Genomic DNA, 21,516 nt, shown 5'->3' on the forward strand with positions numbered 1-21,516 from the left:
GGGGATGGGTCAGGGAATACCACAGAGCACAATGGAAGGATTCCTGGGAGGCAAACAGGTCCACCTGAGCCTCACCGAATCAACTCCAAATCAGCTGTTCCTCAGCAGCAGACGCACCACTGGGGTTGATGCATATGAGATCGCTTCAGCATTGGCTTCCCAAGATGGGCATGGTGGCCATCACACAGATCTGTTGTCGCACTTTCAGCCCTTGGTCAGACCTCACCTTTCTATGGGCAAGTGTTCCACTGGAACAAATGTCCAGGCATGGTGTTGTGACAACAACAGGCTTCAACATGAGCTGGGGCGCTGTATGCAAGGGGCGTGCAATTTCAGAGCACTGAACAGGACCCTGTTTGCACTGACACATCAACTGCCTAGAGTTGTTGGCTGTGATATTTGCCCTGAAGTGGTTCCGTCCACTGGTTCAGGGCAAACACGTGTTGATCCGCATGAACAACACTGCAGCGGTGGAGTACATCAACTGCCAGGGCGGTGTCTGCTCCCGTCTCATGTCACATCTAGACCACCATCTCCTCCTTTGGAGTCAGCAGCAACTGAATCATGCAGCTGACGTGCTCTCCTCTGTGCCAAGAGAGGATCGAGACATGGAAGTACGTGTCCTTCAGGTCTATTTGCTGCGAACCAAACTTGATGCCAGATATACGTCAGCATTTGTCTCTGCATGAGGATCTTGAACTGGAGCTTGTGCAGGGTCCCAGTTCAGTACTGGAAGGTCTAAGATTGGTCGCAACCCACCACATTTCTTGGGTATGATGAAGTAAGGGCTATAAAACCCCTTCTTCATCTCGGCTGGAAGGACAGGCTTTATGGTGTCCTTCCTCAGAATGACCATAATTTGTAGCCAGAGGAGAGCCTTGCTCTCACCTCACACTGAGGTGTAGAGCACACCGCTGTACTGGGCTGTAAACTGAATTGCGCAGCTGAGCTGGATCGTCCTGATGAGCCACCGCGATGGGTTGGAAAATGTTAACACTCTGTGCAAGAGGCACCAATGGAACAATATCTGGGGTACCCAGGGTGGGTGGTTCATGGCGAGGCAGAGCAAGTCCTGCCATGTCAGAAGGGATAACGTCCCGTAGAAACCGTAGTGTGCGATGGACGGGCGGCACCTTCACAAGAGGACCGTCATGGTCTAGCTGCCAACCCAGACTCCTTGGTGGCTAGGGATGGTGCAACCTTTGCAGTGGACCACCCTCGGCTATGAGCAGGCTGGGGCTGAGGCCTCGGGGATCTGGTGGCCGACCCACACAGAGGCAAGATGTGGCTGATGGCCTCCGTCTGCTTCTTTACTGCTGAGAACTGCTGTTCTAAGTCCTCAACAGTTTTGTTGAATAAGGCAACTTGAGAGATGGGGGCATTGAGAAAGCACACTTTCTCAGCCTTCCACGTCTCTGCAAGGTTGAGCCATAGGTGGCGCTCCTGGACCACAAGTGTGGACATTGTCTGACCCAGAGCCTGCGCTGTGACCTTCGTGGCCCAGAGGGCGAAGTCGGTAGATGAGCACAGTTCCTGCATAAGCTCTGGATCAGCACTACCCTCATGCAGTTCATTTAACAATCTGACCTGATAGACCCGCTGGATGGCCATAGCATGCAGAGTGGAGGCAGGCTGGCCAGTAGCACTGTAAGCACTCGCTGTAGAAGGTGAGGAAACTTACAGGCCCTGGATGGGAGCCTCGGGCAGTTCCTCCATGTGGTGGCGTTCTGCAGGCACAGATGCACCGCAATCGCACACTCCACCTGTGGGACCTCTGAGTACCCCCATGGTGATGCTCGGGGATTCACCCAGTGAGTGCGCTCCAGATGCAGAGCTCAAATTGCCCTCAGCGCTCACCACTGAGGCCTCGTATCCAGAGGTAGAAGGACCAGGATGTTAGGCAGCTGAGGTTGCTTGCAGTCTTTTTTAAAAAAACGTGAGCCACAACCTCAACATTCCCAAAGCCATGCCCTTGCAGTGAGAGCATGAACCATCCACAAATGCTGTCACCGCATGAGAACGACCCATGCATTGAAGACAGCGTTCATGGCCATCAGAGGAAGAGAGGAACCGACCACAACCAGAAGGACACTGATGGAAAGGCATCTTTAAAAAGACGCAATCTGCCATGCTGCTCTTTTAGAGGAATTTGCTCTTTGTTTAAGGAAATTGCCTCTTTTAGCCACCGCTGATGCACCCAGGGGAACTCTACGCATTTATCAGTGCACAAACGAGAGGGGAGACCACTGAAGTGTGCTTTATTAAGTCCAGTGAGGTGAATGGAAATTGCTTCTCTTTTTCACACATAAGAGATGCAGTGCTACGGCTCTGAAGAACAAAGCTGAATGTTTAGAACACGCTGGCCTCCTTTCATACCTGTATGTCCGGGGAAGTGGCCAGACATGCAAATTCTACACGCCAACATCATTGGCCTTTTCTGAAAATGTCAGAGTTGTTTGGGGTTCCCAAGAGTGACCCCTAGTGTCTCTCATTCGACACAATGTCAAATTTAGCGATAGAAAGTGAACTTAAGATATCCTTTTACATCATTATTTATTAAAAAAATAAATGTGCCCTTGTTATCTTTAATCACAAAGCAGCGCAATGGTTATTAGCCGAATTTTATTAACCATCATTATTAGCCATTTATGTATTGACCTTCAACCTATATTGTTTCACTTAAAATGTGTGATTTATTACAAGTCACATTAAAACTTTGTAAAACTACAAGAATTTACTACAATAATTATTATCTATCGAAATAAGTATGTGAACTCCAAACCCACTATAATTAGGTTGAAATAATGCATTGCTTTGAGCTTTTAGTAACACTAAATATCGTCTCGGTTACAAAGGTAACCCTCGTTCCCTGAAGGAGGGAACGGAGACGTACGTCGGACAGACCGACGAATAGGAATCTCGCTAGAGAGGCCAATCTACTTCGAGTGTAACTACAACGAGCCAATGCACATTGGCATGCAATCATATGCATCAGCTGCTCGCCTCGCAGCGCGGGTATATAACGAGCAGCAGGTGCGTTGCATCTTCAGGTTTTCGCTGAGGAGCCGAACCGGATAGGCGGCAGCATCAGCGGGGTACAGCGACTGTGGCGACGGGACGTACGTCTCCGTTCCCTCCTTCAGGGAACGAGGGTTACCTTTGTAACCGAGACGTTCCCATTCAGTCGGTCACGTTCGACGTACGTCGGACAGACCGACGAATAGGAATCCCTACCAAAGCGCCACAGGGGCTGCCCTCTTCCAGCGCTCTGTTGTAAGCCACCTGAACCCCCTTGCCTACGGACGGTGGGACAGGGCTAACACAGAGAGTGTCGATCACTGCTGTTCCCCAAAACCCATTCAGTGAGACTATTGGATAACGCTGGGAAAGCGTACCCTTCCGCTGGGAAAGGAACGCTGCGGAAGCCACATCCTTCCCGAAAGAGTTAAGTGGAGAAGTACATATGGACTAACCCGTAGGCTGTACTACATATGGAAGAACTGGGGTGACTCCAACTCGATGAGAGGTGGGTTCTCCCAGAGGGAAAGACACGGGCTTCGTTTAAGAGCAACCGTGGAACTAGACATATGGGATCCCAGTAGGGTCACACATATGGTACCCAGCCTAAACCCGGTTCTCAAGGATACAACAGAGTATAGGCCTAGCGCCAGACGCTCCGCCACGTCGGCTGCTGAAGGGAGATCGGAGGACTCAACAGGGTCTGCCTTGTAGGGACTCTCTGGAGAAAAAAGCGCATGTAAGCGCAGCAAGCCGACACTAAGCCGGGGCCTCTCCGTGCCTCTGACCTGAGGTGAGAACACAGGAGGAGACCGCTAGATTCTATAGCCTTCGTGTCGAGCCGAACGTGTTAGGTGTCGCCCAGCCCGCAGCTCTACAGATGTCTGTTAGCGAGGCGCCACGAGCCAGCGCCCAGGAAGATGAGACGCCTCTCGTGGAGTGCGCATGCAACCTGAGCGGGCAGGGCATGCCCTGAGCTTGGTAAGCCAGGGCGATGGCATCCACTATCCAGTGGGCCATCCTCTGCTTGGAGACAGCCTTTCCCTTCTGCTGGCCTCCGTAACAGACAAAGAGCTGGTCTGAGGTCCTGAAGCTTTGAGTTCTGTCTATGTACAGTCGCAAAGCGCGAACAGGACAGAGCAAAGCCAGGGCTGGGTCTGCCTCCTCCGAGGGCAGCGCTTGCAGGCTCACTACCTGGTCCCTGAAGGGAGAGGTAGGAACCTTGGGCACATAGCCAGGCCGGGGTCTCAGTACCACATGGCCGTCACCCGGCCCGAACTCCAGGCACGATTCGTCGACCGAAAAAGACTGCAGGTCCCCTACCCTCTTGATGGAGGCCAATGCAACCAGCAGCAAAGTCTTCATAGACAGAATCTTTAAGTCTGCTGATTGCAAGGGCTCAAAGGGAGCAATCTGAAGTGCTCTCAGCACCAGAGCAAGGTCCCAAGAGGGTATGGAGGGAGGACGAGGAGGATTTAACCGCCTCGCCCCCCTAAGGAACCTGACGACCAGGTCGTGCTGACCAACAGATTTGCCATCTATGTGGTCATGATATGCGGAGATAGCAGCAGTATGGACTTTGAGGGTGGAGGGGGACAGCCTACGCTCCAACCCCTGCTGCAAGAAGGAAAGCACGACACCGATCGACATCTTCGGGGGTCCTCTCGACGAGAAGAACACCACTCGACGAACAGGTTCCACTTCAAGGCGTAAGCCCGTCTCGTAGACGGTGCACGTGCCGAAGTGATGGTGTTAAGTACCTCGGGGGGTAAGTCACCTAGAACCTCCGCGTCCCGTCCAGGGACCAGACATGGAGTTTCCAGAGGTCTGGACGCGGGTGCCAGAGAGTGCCCCGTCTCTGAGAAAGAAGGTCCTTCCTCAGAGGAAAGGGCCAGGGAGGGGCTATCGCGAGGAGTGAGAGTTCTGGAAATCAGGTCCGGTTGGGCCAATAGGGCGCAACTAGCAGGACCTGCTCCTCGTCCTCCCTGACTTTGCACAGGGTCTGTGCAAGTAGGCTCACTGGGGGAAACGCATATTTGCGAAGGCCCCGGGGCCAGCTGAGCGCCAGTGCGTCTGTTCCGAGTGTTCCCCCGGACAGGGAGTAAAACAACCGGCAATGGGAGGTTTCTGGTGAGGCAAACAGGTCTACCTGAGCCTCTCCGAACTCTCTCCAAATCAGCTGGACCACCTGGGGGTGGAGTCGCCACTCTCCTGGCCGCGCAGCTCGTGATAGCTCGTCGGCCACACGGTTGAGCACACCGGGAATATGAATGGCACGAAGCGACCTCAGATGCTTCTGACTCCAGAGGAGGAGATGGCGGGCGAGTTGCGACATGCGACGGGAGCGTAGACCACCTTGACGGTTGATGTACGCAACGGTCGCAGTTTGCTCTTTTCCCAGTTGACCTGAAGACCCAACTGGCTGAGGTGTCTGAGCACCAAATCCCTGTGTTCGCACCACTGATCCCGGGACTGTGCCAGAATGAGCCAGTCGTCGAGGTAGTTAAGGATGCGAACACCCTGTTCTCTTATGGGAACAAGGGCTCCCTCCACGACCTTTGTGAAGACGCGGGGAGACAGGGCCAGCCCGAAGGGTAAGACTCTGTACTGATATGCTCGACCTTCGAACGCAAAAACGCAGGAATGGCCTGTGTCGCGGAAGAATCGAACATGAAAGTACGCGTCCTTCAGGTCGATCGCTGCAAACCAATCCTGGGGACGGATGCACTCGAAAATGCATTTCTGCGTGAGCATTTTGAACGGTAGCTTGTGAAGGCTCCGATTCAAAACTCGCAGATCCAGGATCGGTCGTAACCCACCGCTTTTCTTGGGTACAATGAAGTAGGGACTGTAGAACCCTGACCTCATATCGGCTGGAGGGACCGGCTCTATCGCATCCTTCGCCAGTAGGACCGTGATCTCCGCACGCAAGACACGGGCATCGACAGCCTTCACTGCAGTGAGGTGGACACCCCTGAACTTGGGGGGGACGCCGGGCGAACTGAATCGCATAGCCGAGCCCGATGGTCCGAATGAGCCAGCGAGACGGACTGGGGAGCGCTAACCAGGCTCACAGAGACCGTACAGGCGGGATCAAAGGGACCGCAGGCGTACCCGCAGTGAGGCAGCGAGGTGGAACACAGGGACGCAGCTCGGGAGGCTCTCTCTGCGAGGCGGCCCGAAGCGGGGTCAGAGTGTGCTGTGCAACACCTACCTGGTTCCACGGTTGGGCAGGGGGCGCAGGAGAGGCTTTGCTGCCTTCTCGACTGCACGCTGCTGCCCTCTGGCGAAGGAAGAGGGGGATGAGAGTGGTGAGGCTTTTCTCCTCCCACTGCTCTCCGAGCCCTCTTCAGACCCAGAGATGGAGGAACTGCTCTCTTTTTGAAAATTTGGGTACTGCTGGCTGTTGGACCAGCGGGAGAACAGAAACAAACCCAACCAACAGGATTTACCACCCGGCCCTCCTCCGGGGGGAGGGAGAGCAGCCCCACCCATCTCTGGGTCACCCGTCTCAGGGGTGATTTTTCACTAACCACTTAAACAGTAGCAGAGACGGGAGGTGTCATCTTCCTGCAGCGGACACAGTAGAGCAGACTGGGCCGGAGTTTTTTTTTTTTTTTTTTTTATTCTGCAGGGGACGACACCCTTGGCGACGAGCAGACTGAGGGCCCACGAGGAACTCAATGGTTTGTCGGGGGAGGCTCCCCGGTCTGCCACTAACTGAGGAGAACTGCTGGGCTCAGTCCCCGACAGTGTCACCGAAAAGGCCACCTTGTGAGATGGGAGTGTCGAGAAAGCGTTTAGCTTGACGACCTCTTGCACCTCAGCAAGGTAAGCCAGGGGGGCGCTTCTGGACCACTGAGGTGGACATCGTCTGGCCGAAGGCCTGCGCCGTGACTTTGATCACGGTTAGTCAACAAGCGCAGCTCAACCCCGGCTCAGAACTACCCTCATGCATAAAGAGTGCCTTGGCCTCACATGCAGGGTGGGTGTGGTCTGTGAACAGCCACCCCACCCATAAGGGTAGTGAGAGAGTAAAAACTTATGCAGATTTTGGCACTTTTGGCATTCCATATTTATGGCACCAATATAGCTCCATACTGCCAAGTTTTTCATGCACATCCGGAACACCCGGGAAAGCATGGCTGTAAACTCTGAATCTGAGTCAGCATAAGCACACACCATTACAGTGGGCAGCGTCACCCTCATTTCCAGAGCATAACAGCCCTCTCTCCGATGCTGCAATCGACATCTGACCCTCAGCTGGAGCCCTAAATGGAATGCTAGGTTCCCCTATGAAAAGGACCAGCAATCCAATCCAGAAGCTGCACAGCATGTAATGCGCTAGAGGGAGGGGCCCTAGGAGGTTGGTTCCCCGAAGGAACCCCTCAACCTCAAGACACCCAAGCCATTTCACCAAAGTAGACCTCTTCTGGTGCACCAGAGAGGGCGCTACAATGGAGATTAGGCAAGGAGACCGCGCATCTAGAGCGCCGAGCGAGCGCTGGGTTGCCGTGACAACCCGCGCTGCAGCCCGACAGCTCGACGGCACACGACACGCAGAGGAGCGAGAGGTTTGCTCTCGCTGATCTCCGCGGTCTCCCAGAGTGTCGGGCAGACCCGCGGCTGTGCTTTTACACACAAGCGGCAGCTGGCCAACAACAGAGCGGACTCAAGCTTCCCGGAGAAAGAAGAGTCACGACCGGCGTGTCGACGTGATCATGTTCTCATACGAAAACATGAACCACCCACGAACATCGTTTCAGCACGCGCCCAGACATGTGAAACAGTGATCGTGGCCGTCAGTGAGGACAGGAAACGACTGCATCCAGAAACACACAAATAGAATGTCATCTTTAAAAAGACGCAAGCTCTATTTGTGTAAGCTCTTTTAGGGACTTTACTCTTTTAGAGTGCTGAAGCACGCAGGGGAACGGCCGCCGCAACACAGACAGGGATTGTGTGCAGCCTGTCGTGTGCTCTTTCTCTCTTTGAAGGCGCTCACTCTTACCAGCCGTAAAAACGGCTTTCAGCGCTCGAAGTGCACCGTACCGGCCGTGAGAACAGCCTTCTGACGCTGTCAAAACAGCTATTTGCTCTATAATGGCAAACGAAACAAAAAACAGAAAATAAAGAGAGGACTTCGACCCCGCTGCTGTGCTGTTCGCCCGCACTCGAAAAAAAAGAGAAGTTCAACCAAAAAGCTTGACTCGTCTTCTAGCAGACACTTGCTTGCAGAGAACAGGAACAAACACCGTTCGGCTCCGAAGCGAAAAGCTGAAGCTGCAACGCACCTGCTGCTCGTTATATACCCGCGTGCGAGGCGAGCAGCTGATGCATATGATTGCATGCCAATGTGCATTGGCTCGTTGTAGTTACACTCGAAGTAGATTGGCCTCTCTAGCGAGATTCCTATTCGTCGGTCTGTCCGACGTACGTCGAACGTGACCGACTGAATGGGAACTGCTGTTCTCTAATCTCATATTTAGGTTTGAGGGTAATAGGTTAAGATTCAGCCACTAAAAAACACATCTGTGTCTAATAGAAATACCCAGCATCTTTTTTTGTTCTATATTTTAATGTTTATGTTTTTAATTTACAAATTAAATATATTTTTAATATTTAATCAAGATATTAATTTATATATTTTTGTTTTCTATATTTTAATTGAGATATATTGAAACAAGAGACAATTTGTGGGTTCATTAAAGTCTACATGAAATGGTAGCCTTTTCTTCCCTATTGTGACATATATCCAAATGAAACAGCTTCTCGAAAACAAGAAAAAATGTAGGGCGGGACTTGATTTTGTCCATTGGGAATTGATTGGATGGTTGGATCTCATGTGAGTGACAGGTTTCCCCGTCCTCGCGCCAGTAAACGTCATCAGTGAGGTGAAGAGATGTCACTGCGAGTGGGAGGGGAAGTAATTTTGATTAAAGATTACAAGGGCAGATGAAATTAAAACAATATTCCATAAAAAATAAGAACTTTAAGATTTTACTAAAGTTAATTATGGTTAATGTTACATTTAATGCTTTGTTGTCTGTCCATTGCTCAATGTTAATCCAGGAGTTGGAAATGCAGGCTCGTGCTCATGGACTGGCCATTGCCTCATCTACACTCTGTCCATCAGATCTAGCAGCCCGGGCCATAAAACAGGAGCCGGTCCTGGGAGACTGCAGCCAGGATATGTACCCTCACATGCACCCCTCTTGCCCCGACATGGGCCACTCCAGCACCCTAGACCTTAACGATGGTACAATCACCTTTAACGACTCCCACAGTACAGGCTCTACCACTTCTACTGATGCAGGGGCTTATGGTCTCATTTCTAAGGCACATGGTGCTAAACTTGACGACATCCTGATGGACGACACATTGTCGTCTGTAGCAACAAGTGACCCGCTTCTCACCTCCGTCTCACCTGGAGCCTCGAATGACCGTAAGGACAGTGTGAACATGGAGGAAAACGAGCATGTTTGTTAGTGCAACGAAAACCTTCGTTTGGCTTTTTAGGGCTGCTGGTCATTGTTGCATTTTTCCAACAACACAACTGACGCTTGGGATTGCTAAAGAGGAAGCACGGCCTGTTTTGTCAAGTGCAAAGTAATATTATTTTTTTTATGTTTACACTCATTTTATTTTATTTTATTTTAACCGTATCCCAGTTTTGTCTATCCAAAATTCATTGTGGTATAATAATTCAGATTGTGCATAATATCAAAATAATCAAGGTCAGTATCATAAAAAGATTGATTTATGTAACTTCGCATAGGTATATTTAGAATATAATTTAATCAACTTTGGGATAATAGAGTTTTGCTGGGATGACATCAAAACTCATAAGACTAATTTGCCGCTGGTTGAAGCAGTTATGTTTATTTTTGAAAACATATGTTTCTAATAAGTAACTAGATAAGACAGTTTGGGGTGTGAGTGTGTGCAGTTTACGTGCAAGTATCGTCAAGTTATGATTACCACAGACCTTATTTTACTTAAATTGAAAAACCCCATAGGAAAATCTCAAGGGAATCAGTGGCGAATTAGTCTTTCAGGTTCTGATGTCATGCAGCACTCTATATAAAAGTGCACTTGAATGGTGATTTCTTTGGTTGTACAGTAGCATGTTTGCGCACAGTTTAGAAGAATATTTCTCTTTTTTATATATATGTATATTCTTTTAAAGGAATGATTTAAGAATAATGCTTCCCTTTTAACATGTGTATATATTAAGTGACTGTTAATATCTAATGGCCAGCTGCCCAGTAAACTATAACCTCTACGAGACGTACTTAAAAAGATTAAATGGAATAATTCAAAATTAAAAATTCTGTTATGTACTCACTCTCATGTTGTTCTAAACTATGATTTTCTGTTGAATATAGATATTTTGAAGAATCGTTATGTAGTTATTTTCCATAAAAGAATTCGTAGTGACCGCGTCAATCAAAAAAAAAAAAAACTACCATAAAATCAGTCCATGCAACTTTTACAAATTATATGATATCTGTGTGAGAGAAAATTATTTAAATTTAAGCTGTTATTTCTTAGAAAACAAACCTGTTTGTAACAACATGAGTGTGAGTAAATTTTCATTTTTGAGTGAAATATTCCTTTAACATAGCTAAAAAAAAAAAAAAAATTTAATTATAAAATTAATTCATAAATGTTGCAAAAAAATCTGTTAAATGTTGTTCTAACATCACTGAATGTTTAAGCAACATTTTGAGCAAATGCTCTAAAAATCGCATCTTCCAGATGAAAAAGCACACAACCACTAGATGTCTGGACAAAGTATATTTGCTATCAAGATGACCCAAAATAGCTGACCATAAATAATTTCATTCAATTATTAATCGATGCCAATATTCTCTCAGTATTAATTTATTCATGTTTTTGAGAATGTCACTTAGCTCCATAGATCTATGGAATAGTCTTTACAAAATAATAATTTATCTGAAGAAATACTAAGTTCTGACATGAAACTCTAGATGGCGCAGTCTGATGGGTCCTTAACGCAACCTGCTGACAATTATGTTGTTAACTACACGATACAAGCTGATTGGTTCATGTTCGCATCTGCAGCATATGAGCTTGCTGCTCAACATTTAAATAGCTGGTCAGTGTTTGCTGTAGCAGTTTGCAGCTCACTTTCAAAGTTCCTCCGAAACCCTTCACCTCCCCCAACTCCACCTGTATAGATCTGCTACTGGTAATTTCATATATGCTATTTGTGCAGCAGCAGCATGTCTGTGTATGTATTGGTAGTAGCAAGTCTCTGTACTTGCTCTGCAGCAGCAGCAATATCAGCAGCAGTAGTGTAGCAGATCTATTCTGCCAAGACCAAATACATTGTCAAACATTGTCATACCATTACCATGCTTAACTCTTCCGAGAGTTGTCACGATAGAAATGCATGTGTGGAGGGACAGTTTTCACACAGCGTTTGATATGTCCAACTGATTTTCAAATGTCCTGTGGAATATGCCAAGCAATAAGCAATATTCAGATTTAACCCAGGAATTTTCAAAACTATTCTTGTCGTCATATGCAGTGCCTATATAATTATGCAAACGGTTTTCACCTCATGCATTTCTGAAGATACCCAGAGGATGCATTTTAACAGTGCATAGCATTAAAGAATCCATAAGAATGTGAAGAAATTTATTAACACATATTTGATGACTAAAGGAATAATCATCTATTTCAAACTTCAAATTCCAATTTATTACCCTTTAAAAACTTTTTAATTTTTATCTAACATTTTAATTATTAAATTCTGTTTTAATATGCCATACATTTTAACTACAATGTCCCAGTTTTTCTTTGTTTTGTTTTTTTTAAATAAAATTATGGAGAAAGATCTGGGATTTTTTATGTTTTATATTGGAAAAAACACTGGAAGAAAGATTATACCTTGGAAATTAAAAAAAAAAAGAAAAAAAGAAAAAAGAAAAAAAAACATTTTATATTTTGTTCTAACACTTGTTTTTTTTTTTTTTTTAAATCCTTACATGGTGTAAATGACTGACTATGTTTGTAATAAGCTGTGCTGTTACTGTATATTTCTACTGTTTGAAAGTGCTCAACTCAGATGTACTGATGTTTGCCTTTAAGTAGCATCCAATTTGTGCCACTATAATGATCATGTAGGTGAAACTATTATGTGTTGTTTCATAGAACTATGCAAAGATAACTTTCAGTTGAGTAATCAACCTGTTTCATGGAAAGATGTTGTAAGAGTTTAGTGTAGGTAACATAGTCAGATCACTGTAAAGTGCCTTACATAACAAACCTGCGACTTAAAGCAATAGTTCACCCAAAATAATGAACGTCGTCATTTACACATCCTCATGCCATTCTAAACCTGTATGACCTTTTTTCTGCCATGGAACACAAAAAGAGATGTTTAGCAGAGAGTTCAGGCTGCTCTTTTCCAAAAACTGAAGATGAATGGGGACAATTAACCCTAAATGTGTATTTAAATAGTATAGACTGTACAAAAAGATGGATGATGTATCTCCACTTCATTCCACTGCAGAAAAATGAAGCCAAAATATCCCAGAAGTGGCTGTTGACATTGTTTGCCGATTATGTTGTTCGGAGCCCCAGTCTGCGCAGTAGTGATCCTGAGGTGGAGCCACGGTATCAAGGTCCCGCCCACACTCCCTCTCCCGCACATTCAATCGCAAGCACAGCTGTCAATCATGACATTACATACATGATTTTATAGCATCAAATAACTAACTAAAACCCAACTTATTGGAAAAATGAACACTTGAACATACGTCAGCATGATGAGAACTACGTAAAATGACAGAAACTATCTTTGGAAAAAAAATTATTTTAAGTGTAATTGGATTTTTTTGTTTGGCTCGCGACCCATTCGATTACACGGAGAGGGCGGGGTTTATGACCTATGCTGCAGTCAGCCACCAGGGGGTGATCAAAATGCTTTCGCTTCACTTTTCAGGAAATATACTTGGTTTGGAGCAACATGACAGTAAGGAAATGATTTTCATCATTTTCATTTTTGTGTGAACTATCCCTTTAAACGAAGCATTCTCTTCTATTTATGTGATTTTAGACTTAGTCTTAAACTGTGGAACCCAAGGGTCTATCAGTAGGATCACCAAAACCCGCAGGGTTCGACTCGAGACTTGATCTGTTTTGTATTCTGGCTCAAACCTGAGGTGTCTTGAAGCACTACAGAACTTTCAAGAATAGTGTATAATATAAACTCCTTTGCCTACTAGACAGAAACTACTGAAAGTTGTTCTCTGAATGTAATGTTACACAGTGTTGACTACTAAAACGTTGCCAAATTCCAAGTGAAGTCTACATATGCAGTGAAATTTTACGTATCTCATTGTGGATTTATAGCAAAACTGGCTGTTGTGATTTTTTTTTTCTGAGCAATAATTAAGACAATCAGGTAACAGGTAAAGCACAAGGCTCCTGTATGAATGCATATGTGTGTGACGTCAATGAAAGGTGCCTTTAAAACAGGCTTCCATTGAACTTCAACCAAACGTCCTTTAATAACAAATACAGATCTGTTTTTTATAAAAGTGTCTTGGCTATAGCTAAAGACGGTTTTTGTTTTGTTAATATACTTTTGTATGATATTTTTAAGCTTAACCAAACATTATTTAAGAAAGGAATTAAAATAGCTTGAGATGTTGATTTTTGGTTGAATTTTTAAAGCATTTATTTCGTATAAATTCAATACTGGAAGCCGGCCCACCTGCTGGGAAAGTCACCTTTCACTCAAACTGTTGTTTTGAAACCGTGAAACTTCCACTGGGAAGCTTTATGAGGAAAGTAGCTGGTCACTAGTGTGACCATTTCATTGTTGGGATTCAAGCTTGACAAGTGTATTGGGAATGAAAATGTTACAGACATTAAAATAAAACTGAGTGGTTTTCACAATTTCTGGAGTTTTCATTCATGATATGGTGTATTTCATTTTGCGTCACAGATGTTTTCTTGGTTTAAGAATACAATCAGGCTCCACATTTCCATTTTGTTATTGTGGTTTTATGGTGGTTTCACAGTGTTCATCACACCATTTCTTGAATGCTTGACACACAATGCTGTCTTCTATGTCATTGAAGATTCCTGTAGAGTATAAAATAGACAAATTGGTCCCACTTTATATTGTGTCTTTACCTACTATGTAATAACATTTATATTAACCATTTGATACAATGCACTTACTGTGTACAAACATGTTTTACATGGTACTTATATTTTAAAAATACCTGCATATAATATGTAATTAATTTCTGTAACTGCATCTATAATTACACTGTTAACCCTTCCCTTACCCCTTAACCCACCCTTAAACCTACCCATACCACTAAACCTGTTCCTAACCTTACCTGTATCCACCTCAATAGCAGCACAAGTGTTTTGCAAAACAACATCAACACAGTAAGTACATTGCACTTTTTTTTTTTTTTTTTATCTAAGTACATAGTAGTTAAAGACATCAAATATGAAGTGTGACTGACGAACTGCAGGAAATGAAACAAACTACAGTATGCCACAATCTTATGCTGTTTGCTAAAATGTGCTCTGACCACTTAAAGTTGGACTAATCACTTTTTTGTGTAGCTAATAGAGGTCTATAATACTTGGCAAAATCTGTTAGCATTCTCAGCGTAAAAATATTAATTAATAAATTAGTCAAAATACATGGCTACTTTTTAATGGCTGACAAAGATCAAATAGGCTTTTTGCTTGCAGAATGCTGTATTAGTGATGGGTGCGTTCAAAACACTGCTTCATGAAGCTTCAAAACATTTGTGAATCTTTAGTTTCGAATCAGTGGTTTGCAGCTTGTTTCAAACTTGCCAAATCATGTGATTTCAGCAAACGAGGCTTCGTTAAGTTGTGAATCGTGATTTCGAAACAAAATTCAGAGAGTTCGCCGCTAGATTGTGTTGATCTGGCGAACCTATGAACGAGGGTCTAATGGTTTTAACTGATCTCGGGTCAGTTGTATTATGTATTATAATGAATTTTGATACTTACGCATATATAATGTAAAAAGGAGAATGATGTTTAATTGCTTTTAATTGACTTAGTTTGCCACGCCCTAATAACACACAAAACAAGCACTGCACATTTATAAAGGAACACAAATTTTACAGAACCTTCATATTTTATGGTAATTAATTATATGTAGATTACATTTAATGGATTACATTTTCATGAAAACATTTGCTATTTGTTTGTAAAAGGTATTATTATACATGTTTTTGTTGCATTTAGAACATTTTGGCCACCAGCCTGTGGTGTTTCGAATGCTTCAAAACAGTGAATCATTTTGCGAAGCAATTGGTTCATTTGATTCAAAGTTCATTTGATTCAAAATCTTTGTTTCTCCCATCACTAGTATTTGGGCTCATCACTAGTATTTAGGGGCTGCGTCCGAAATCGCCTACTCTCTGAGTAGGTCATTCTTTTGAATAAGTAATTACTTCGCAACTGTTAAAAAAGTATTTTCTATTTAATATGAAAGTGTGTAGTATGAATTTAATCCAGACATACTACATCCGCCATGTTGTCATTTTCATGTGATCTGTGGCATCAGTTGCGTCACTTCACTGCCATTCACGACTCTTCTCCCGTGTCCTCAAAGTGTCCATCAGATGCTCACTCCAGAATCTTGCCGGAAATAGTAGGTCATCTGGGTACTTTTTGCCTACTGTTTTAAGAATAGTGTGAATTTGGACATACTGTACCACTGTCACATGTTTTTTCACCTACTATACAGTAGTATGTGATTTCGGATGCAGCCAAGCATCAGGCGCTAGACCCCCTAGTTTAGCAGGTTGATCACAGTGGTTTTGGACTTTATACTGACACCTATTTGTGTGGATGAAGCACTACTCAAAAACAAAATGGTTTTGGTTACCGAAGCTTTTGCCCCTCCCAAAGTTTATGTTGCTCCTTATTTTGTCTTTTTCTTAATAAATTTATTTCTTGCACTATAAAAGAGTTTGGGTGTTTTGAAGTCTTTGGAGTGAGAGCTGGGACTCCATGGATCTTTTTGCTAGGATCCCTGTTATTTGTTCTTTCCTTTATTTAGATTAAAACAATTCATAACAAGTGGGGGCTAGTCCGGGATTTGAACCCGGGTCCTCTTATATACAAGCATCTCATATACAGGCCATGATTAGTTTTCTTCCACAACTAAAAGTGTCTGATGATGGCGGTAATGGAGCTAAAGTGTATTAAGCTCCACAAACCAAACATATGACTTATTCAGGTATACCTTTAAAGCTTTCAATAATACTAGATCTCTTCATCATCTTCAGTCTACATTGAAGGTGCATTCAGAAGTTCTTTAGGGTTAGCATCGCTGATCTTTGTGTATGATACCACAATGGTGTTAAACACTGCACTGCCATCTATTGATGTGGATCAACATGATCATTTTATGTATAAATTAAACTTATTGTAGAGAGTTTTAGAGAGCGGTTTATACAAATCTTTTTTACTTTTCTCTGTCATCTAATATTTCCACCTTTTGAATGCCATACTGATGTTTACGTTGTATTTTTGTCTTTGTCATAAGTTGAACTGACATTTTCCATCCTCCATTTTCTGGGGACGGTCCCATTTTTTGTGTCCTGTCCTGGCTGAAGCTGCCCTCGTTTTACAGCATGCTCAAAACGAGCTTTCTTACCATTCAGACGACTCTTCACAAAAACAATTTATTTCTTAAATGTGTAAAACATTTTAAATCAGCACCAAACTACTGAATGCACCTTTAATGTTTAAGGGAAATGTAGCTGTTTTTTGACATACTTGCTTTTCCCAGTGCTGTCGGCAGAGGCATTCTCAGAAGTCCACCGGAGTGCTTGAGTCGCTCAGTAAGAGACCTTTGTACTAGATCCAGAGTGCAATCTGAATGCCACACCGGAAGCTCTAGACTCTGCATACACACAATGATACGTCTTTTCTCCTCTTCCGTCAGAAAGCCCCTTTCATGAGCCACATAGACCATGAAAGCCATGTCAATGTTCACTGCTTCTCCATGCAAAAGCTCAGGAAGTATTTTCTGCATCAAAGAAAAGAGCAACTCCAGTTAGAGTAATTTGAGACTGTGATACACAATGTGCAACTTTAGTTTGACTCTTAATATGTAGAACCATTTCAAGCTCTGGACTGATGATATGGCCAAAGTCCACCAGCCTGTCCAGATCATCCTCCCACAGGTTTGGGGCAAGTTCCTCCAGCATGGTTTCAATAGCCAGTTTAGTGGACACACTCGCTGCGTCCGTATGCACATTTTCTGGGATTCTCGGTTGGAATCTGGAGTCCAACAAACTTCTTCCCTCCTTCTGCAAAAGTTCAAAGAGGCCTTTGTGTTTCATCAGCGCCATCTGTAGAGGATCACTAGTATTGGTGAAACAAGACCTCAATTAGACTTGTACAATAATGTCAGAAAAAATCTATTACCATTCAGAAGTCTGAGATGGTAAGATTTTAAATGTTTTTGACAGACTTATTTTCACCAAAGCTGCATTTATTTGAGCAACAATACAGTAAAAACTTTAGATTTGTGAAATATTATTATAATTAAAAATAACTATACTTTTAAAAATGTAATTTATTCCTGTGATGCAAAACTGAATTTTCAGCATCATTACTCCAGTCTTCAGTGTCACATGATCCTTCAGAAATCATTCTAACCTTTTAAAGTGTATTAAGTGTGTTAAGAAACACAGTCATGAAAGTGTATGCTTTATAGCCTAAGTACACCTATAAGTGGCCTTTAATATATTATATTAACTGCAAGTACAGGTATACTTTTAAGATTTGAATTACACTACAAGTGCACATTCAATACAATTAAGCGCATATGAATTCAATGTAAGTTTCTTTTTATAAAACCATTTGTAAATTGTAAACATCTTTTGAGAAAGTGACAAATATAGTGCTGTTATCCATACAGTAGGTGTACCTTCAACATCTCAGCCATTCCATTAGAAATATGGCGGCGTGGAAGAGTGCACAGAAAAGTCCTGTCCAGGAACGTTGCTACGGGGGGTATGTAGGACCCTAGCTTATTTTTACAGTTGGCAAAATTGACCCCCGTCTTTGCCCCTACACTGGCGTCAATGTAAGCCAAAAGAGTTGTAGGGACACGAATGTATGGAGTGCGTCTGCGATACAGAGATGCAGCGAGACCCGCGATATCCAGGCACACGCCGCCACCAATAGCGATAATGGGCTCTGTACGGCGGTCAATACCAAATTTATGGACCTCCTCCAAGATACTGGTCACAAGCGTCATGGACTTGTTCTCCTCAGTTGTGGGTAAGTGAAGGATCTTGTACTTCACCCCTCTTGCTTCGAAATACGCTTTGACCCGAGAGCCGTAAAGATCATTAACAGTCTCGTCAATCACAATGAATCGCTTCATTACTTTGCTGTTGTTTTTAAGGGCTTGAATCTCCATAGGGTTGGAGATATGGCCGAACAGTAAGGTGTCATTGCTTGTATCCAGAAGCCCCTCACTCTGAATGACTTGATAGGTGAAGATGATAGGACTGACCACTGTCCATGTGACTCCAACTTCTGTGGAAGACTCATAACTGGGAGGACAAATTATCCATATTTTATTCAATATTTCAGTATAAGCTGCATATCACTTACAAAAAGTACTCAATTCTTGTGAAAAAGAACATTTCAGCATACACACACACTGGCATATGTGTATTTAAACAAAACAAAACACAGTTTAGTATATTTTTTAAGCCATTTGGTTTATGAGGACACAGGAAGTGTGTACTTTGTAATAACCATGCCATTATACACATAGTGTATGCCAGATCATTCACACACACACACATGCACTGTGAACTTGACCTCATGCTTTCCAACTGTAAGGTTAGTTCTTAAAATAGAAAAGTATTTCAACATGAAGTAAACAACTCACTAAAGATTTTAATGTTAACTGATTAAAGATAGACATCATCATAATAACCTCACTAAGGACAAAGTGAGGAAACATGTTTATTCAACATTATTAAACAACATTCTTATTCTTTCGTACTTTTTGTATTGCAAAAAATCAAATGCTTCAATCGGCTAATTAAATTGCAGTAGGTCCAGGCTGAGACAGTAACAAAGCACCATCTGATATCAGAGTGTAAATTCATTGGTATATACTCACATCTTGGCGTCTGAAAGCCGTCCCTCAACACACTTACAGTCTGCAGTCTGTCTGCTCCATGTAGAGTCTGCATGCACCAATCTGAATTCAGCCACTTGATCACAGACACTGTTACTGATTTTTGAAGAATGAGACATATTTAAGGTGAAATGCAAAAGTTGGCCACTTGCCGACTAATGCCAAGTGTGTAACAGTAACTAAAGCCACTGCTGAGGTGACGGAGGAGGGTGGAACTGTAGGCAAACTATAAATAGATGTACATTAAAGGATCTGTATGGAGGGTGGCATGGTGGCTGCTCAGTGGGGTAGCACTGTCACCTCACAGCAAGAAAGCAAGAAGGTCCCTGGTTTGAGTCCCAGCTGAGCCAGGAGGCCTTTCTGTCTGAAGTTTTGCATGTTCTCAACATTGTAAAAAAAATCTTGTCATTTTTACAGAAAAAAAACTGGCAACTATGTTACAGAATAATTATGTAAAAATACAGTAAAAATGTAAACATACACTATATGGACAACAGTATTGGTACACGCCTGCAACGAGTCAGTTCGTGAAATTTCCATGGTCAACTGTAAGTGCAGCAACTCTGCCACGAAGTCACAGAGTGAATCGGTCACCATGTGCTGAGGCACATAGTGCGTAAAAGTCACCAGTGCTCTGCTGATTCCACAGCTGAAGAGTACCAAACTTCCACTGGCATTAATATCAGCACAAAAACTGTGCAGCAGGAGTTTCACGGAATGGGTTTCCATGGCCGAGCAGCTGCATACAAGCCTTACATCACCAACTAGAATGCCAAGCGTCTGATGGAGTGGTGTAAAGCACTGGACTCTGGAGCAGTGGAAACATGTTCTGTGGAGTGAATCACGCCTCTATGTTTGGCAGTCTGATGGGCGAGTCTGGGTTTGGCAGATGCCAGGAGAACGTTATCTGCATTATGCCAACTGTAAAGTTTGTTGGAGGAGGGATAATGGTATAGGTCTGTTTTAAGGGTTGTAAAATAAAACTTGTAGCTGTAGCTGGCAAAAATTTCCACAGAAACACAAAATCTAGTGGAAAGCTTTCCCAGAAGAATGGAAGCTGTTATACTGTAGCTGCAAAGGGGAACTAACTCCATATTAATGTCTATGTATTTAGAATGCTACATCATTACAGTCCCTGTTGGTGTAATGGTCAGGTGTCCATACTTTTTGTCCATATAATGTATTTACAGAACAAACTAAATTTTACAATTTAGAACATGAAAAACTTTTTTTAACAAAAAATAATAATAAATACATTTTAAACTGGTAAATCCAACAGCCCTTTTCTCCTGAAAACATGTTTTATACCTTTATTGCCAAAAGTGATGTCCGGAGGGGATATATTTTTTTTTATGACCATACAAGTTTGATTAAACCATCATATACACCGATCAGGCATAACATTATGACCACTGACAGGTGATGTGAATAACACCGATTATCTCTTCATCACGACACCTGTTAGTGGGTGTGATATATTAGGCATCAAGTGAACATTTTGTCCTCAAAGTTGATGTATTAGAAGCAGGAAAAATGGGCAAGCGTAAAGATTTGAGCGAGTTTGACAAGGGCCAAATTGTGATGGCTAGACGACTGGGTCAGAGCATTTCCAAAACTGCAGCTCTTGTGGGGTGTTCCCGGTCTGCAGTGGTCAGTATCTATCAAAAGCGGTCCAAGGAAGGAACAGTGGTGAACCGGCGACAGGGTCATGGGTGGCCAAGGCTCATTGATGCACGTGGGGAGCGAAGGCTGGCCCGCGAGGTCCGATGCAACAGACAAGCTACTGTAGCTCAAATTGCTCAAGAATTTAATGCTGGTTAGAAAAGAAAGAAAGGTGTCAGAATACACAGTGCATCACAGTTTGTTGCGTATGGGGCTGCATAGACGCAGACCAGTTAGGGTGCCCGTGCTGACCCCTGTCCACCGCTGAAAGTGCTAACAGTGGGCATGTGAGCATCAGAACTGGACCACGGAGCATTTTTGCCACAAAGCAAAAATGGTTCAGGAATGAGGAGCACAACAATGAGTTTGAGGTGTTGACTTGGCCTCCAAATTTCTCAGATCTCAATTCAATCGAGCATCTGTGGGATGTGCTGAACAAACAAATCCGATCCATGGAGGCCCCACCTCAAAACTTACAGGACCTAAAGGATCTGCTGCTAACATCTTGGTGCCAGATACCACAGCACACCTTCAGGGGTCTAGTGGAGTCCATGCCTTGATGGGTCAGGGCTGTTTTGGCAGCAAAAGTGTGACCAACACATTATTAGGAAGGTGGTCAT

The 21,516-nt window shown here is 43.8% G+C and overlaps 2 protein-coding genes across 7 annotated transcripts in view; one reads left to right on the forward strand and one right to left on the reverse strand.

The window, feature by feature from the left end:
* The window catches only part of mitfb (melanocyte inducing transcription factor b), a 74,067-nt gene extending 60,114 nt beyond the window's left edge, over positions 1-13,953 (forward strand). For all 6 annotated transcript variants that reach the window (XM_051880943.1, XM_051880945.1, XM_051880948.1 and 3 more), the window contains one exon: positions 9,091-13,953. In XM_051880943.1, the coding sequence (XP_051736903.1) occupies positions 9,091-9,507 (417 nt within the window). In that variant the 3' untranslated portion in view covers positions 9,508-13,953. The remainder of the gene's footprint in view (positions 1-9,090) is intronic.
* LOC127505421 (2-epi-5-epi-valiolone synthase) lies at positions 9,911-19,382 on the reverse strand. The gene is made up of 5 exons (XM_051880957.1): positions 19,217-19,382; positions 18,002-18,635; positions 17,187-17,420; positions 16,843-17,095; positions 9,911-14,142 (listed from the first exon to the last, which is right to left on the reverse strand). Exons 1-5 carry the CDS (start codon positions 19,351-19,353, stop codon positions 14,051-14,053), a joined length of 1,350 nt encoding a protein of 449 aa, XP_051736917.1. The 5' UTR covers positions 19,354-19,382; the 3' UTR covers positions 9,911-14,050.
* Positions 19,383-21,516: the final 2,134 nt, after the last annotated feature.

This window comes from Ctenopharyngodon idella, chromosome 22 (genome assembly GCF_019924925.1).
Source record: "Ctenopharyngodon idella isolate HZGC_01 chromosome 22, HZGC01, whole genome shotgun sequence".
Classification (NCBI taxonomy): domain Eukaryota; kingdom Metazoa; phylum Chordata; class Actinopteri; order Cypriniformes; family Xenocyprididae; genus Ctenopharyngodon; species Ctenopharyngodon idella.